General features: G+C 43.8%; 1 protein-coding gene across 1 annotated transcript; it reads left to right on the forward strand.

Annotated features, from left to right (window-relative positions):
• The first annotated feature begins 502 nt into the window (after positions 1 to 502).
• LOC135623288 (ethylene-responsive transcription factor CRF1-like) lies at positions 503 to 2,823 on the forward strand. Its single transcript, XM_065126078.1, has 3 exons — positions 503 to 774; positions 846 to 1,864; positions 2,497 to 2,823. The coding sequence occupies exons 2-3, from the start codon at positions 1,036 to 1,038 to the stop codon at positions 2,625 to 2,627; spliced, it is 960 nt and encodes a 319-aa protein (XP_064982150.1). The 5' UTR covers positions 503 to 774; positions 846 to 1,035; the 3' UTR covers positions 2,628 to 2,823.
• Positions 2,824 to 3,052: the final 229 nt, after the last annotated feature.

Raw genomic sequence — 3,052 nt, forward strand, 5'->3', positions numbered from 1 at the left:
TGGCTACTCCTAAATTACAAATATTGAAACCTTACATGACATCTTATAGTAAGCTCATCAACAAATCCTTTTATTGATATATAATACAAGAAATAACTGAAATCACATATGCATGTATAATAAGTCATATACGCCTTTTAAAAGAATCTCAACATTTTTTGTAACAATACAACTTTAGTATGTTCAATGAGACTTATCAATTACAAGTCATATAATGAAATCCACTTGCTGTACTAAAAAAACATCAACTATCGATATATTTAAAATAATCTATGTTTATTTTATGGTAAATTGCCTAAACATTATACTCCCTCTTGCTATAAGCCTTTATTTACAAGGGCGATTCAATTTGATGACAACTAGGTCGCTATGGGAATACATGGAAGGTCAACGCTTTAGTTATTATTTGTCCCACTTAATCGAGATGGACGAAGAAAGAAACAAATAAATAAAGAAACCAATAAATAAGATTAATATGCCAGAAGAACCAGAGCCAAAGGCTCGTAATCCGACCCATCTCCCATCTCTCTACCGACCTACTATAAACCCTCCCCTTTCCTCTCTCACACTGTCTCCCTCTCTTTTGCTTGCTCCAAAACCGAGGAGAAAGAGAGAGAGAGGGAGGGGACGAGAGAGGGAGCTCTGATTTATGTCTACGAGCACTGCTGCCTCGTTCCATCGTCAAGCTCGAGCTCTCTGGACTCGCCCCTTCCTTACCTCTGCTCTTGAATTCATGACTCCGAACATCGATTCGATGCGCTTGAATTCGTCGGGGTACGTTTACGATGTTTGCTGGCTTGCTCGCTTACTTGCTTGCTTTGTTGATTGATTTATTTGTGTTGCAGAGCTGGTTTTGGAGTGGAGTCCTTTGGGTTTCTCCTCCTGGATCGGTATTTCTTCATCTTCTTGCTTCGGATTAGAGGAGGAACCCTACCTTGACCAACCCTGTTCTCTCTCCTGCTATTTTTTCTTGTGTTTTGCCCTTTTCTTTTGTGTTGTTTCCGAATTTTGGGGGAGTTCCAGAGGGAGATTAAGATGATGGAGCCGCGGATTCAACAGCTCTGGAGCCGATACAGGATGCGAAGGAAGAGGAAGATGAAGAAGTTAGACAGCTTGTGTTCGATCAGAGATCTGAAACCACCGATGATGAGGAGGAAGATGAGTAGTGGGAAGTTGGAGAGGTCGAGCGCCGCCAGATCGACTCCCGTCCAAAGAATCAGGGTCTTCTTCACCGATCCCGATGCCACCGACAGTGACGACGGCGACGAGGCTGTGATGAAGCAGTGTAAGCGAGTGGTCCGGGAGATCCACGTGGACCGGATCGCTAAAACCCTAAAAACCCCAGCCGATCCGGAGAACGAGAGGAGGCAGAAGAAGAAGAAGGAAGCGGCGAGAGTGGCGGTGCCGTCGCCCGCGGCCACCGGCAGGCACAAGGGCGTCCGGCAGCGGCGGTGGGGCAAGTGGGCGGCGGAGATCCGGGACCCCATCCGACGCGCCCGCCTCTGGCTCGGTACCTTCGCCACCGCCGAGGAGGCGGCTGCCGCGTACCGGGCTGCCGCGTCACGGCTGGAGGAGGAGAAGCGCCGTCTCCAGCACTCTGGGCCGGCGGAGGGCTCGGCCTATTCCTTCGTCTCCGTCCCGTCCCCGTCCTCAGTCCTCACACCGCCAGCGGCGACGGCGGAGGAGAAGGCTGAGAGAACCATCGCGGAGCTCTTCAGGGAGCGGCGGGTAGAGGTACCGGCCGAGATGGACTTCGATGCGCTTGACGGAGATGCGCCGTTCTTGCTGGGCGAGCTGGGGGATGACTTGATCGGATTCGACGATGGATTTGACGATCTCCCACTCTGGGGGCAGACATTGGACGGTGGAGATTTCTCCTTCCTCGATCTCTAGCTTCATTTTTGCAGCGTAAATGGTCACAGGAAAAAAGAATTATATATATTATACTTTTATGGTTAGCTTTATAGTGTGTCAGAGGTGGAGGTTTTGGTTCACTCAGCCCTATTTTTGCAGCTTAAGAAGGGCAGAGAAAAATATTAGCTGGGAGACAGTAGAATATGATAGGATTTTGGAAATTGTAATAATCAAAATATATATTGTGAGATATATATATATATATATATATATATATATATAGTATGTGACGTGGAGTTTGTAGAGATGCAATATGTTATGTTTCAATAGGATTTGGAAGTGTGTGCGGAGAGGAAAAAGGACAAAAGGTATGTTATAATGTGGTACTCCTCCATGCGTCTTCACACTATATCTCTATAATAATGTTGAGCTGTAGGCACTAGTGCAACTTTGGGAGGCGGAGCACCCAGGTGCCCTGAAAGTGTGTTAGTGTCTTTAGCTTTGGGTTAAGTTGCTTCCAGTGATGAATAACATGAAAAGTATATTAGATTAAACTATTGCACCTAGTGATAAAAACAATCCATTGATTTTGGTATCTTCTTGTGTTGCACTTATACACCTAAGTTTGTCAATTTTCACCAGGAATATGGACGCTCCAATTCTGGGTGGTCCCTGTTTGTGACATCGGCAGTTGGATCAAGTCAACAAGGAGTGCCAAACATATCAGCATCTTCTCTTGCATATCTCGGAACTCTTTAGGATTCGTCCTTTAGAATAAACCTTAGAATTGTGTGCTTCATTTTTCTTGCATCTTGATCTGAATGATTTGTTGAATTTTATTGGTACTAAGACCAAAGAAACAAGTATTAATTGGTTTATAACTTAATTGGTAAGATGTATTCAATATTTATATACATTCAAATCTTGGATATTGATCTTGATGGAAGGGAATATCCAAGATGTCTTTTAGATCTTTCTTTTGCCTATAAATAGATAGACTCTTCTCTTGTTTATAAATTATTTTGTAATAATTTTACGTGACTCCATCAGTAATGATGGCCTTATAGACAGTAGAAAAGAGAGGGGAAGAGAGTTAGGTTTGTTTATAGGGATCCAACATGACTAATATATCAATGGTATTTCAATTCGATATAAGTATGTCGAATAAAGGTACTTCGTTTTTTTTCTAGATTTATGA

Source organism: Musa acuminata, chromosome BXJ2-9 (assembly GCF_036884655.1).
Source record: "Musa acuminata AAA Group cultivar baxijiao chromosome BXJ2-9, Cavendish_Baxijiao_AAA, whole genome shotgun sequence".
NCBI classification, from domain to species: Eukaryota; Viridiplantae; Streptophyta; class Magnoliopsida; order Zingiberales; family Musaceae; genus Musa; species Musa acuminata.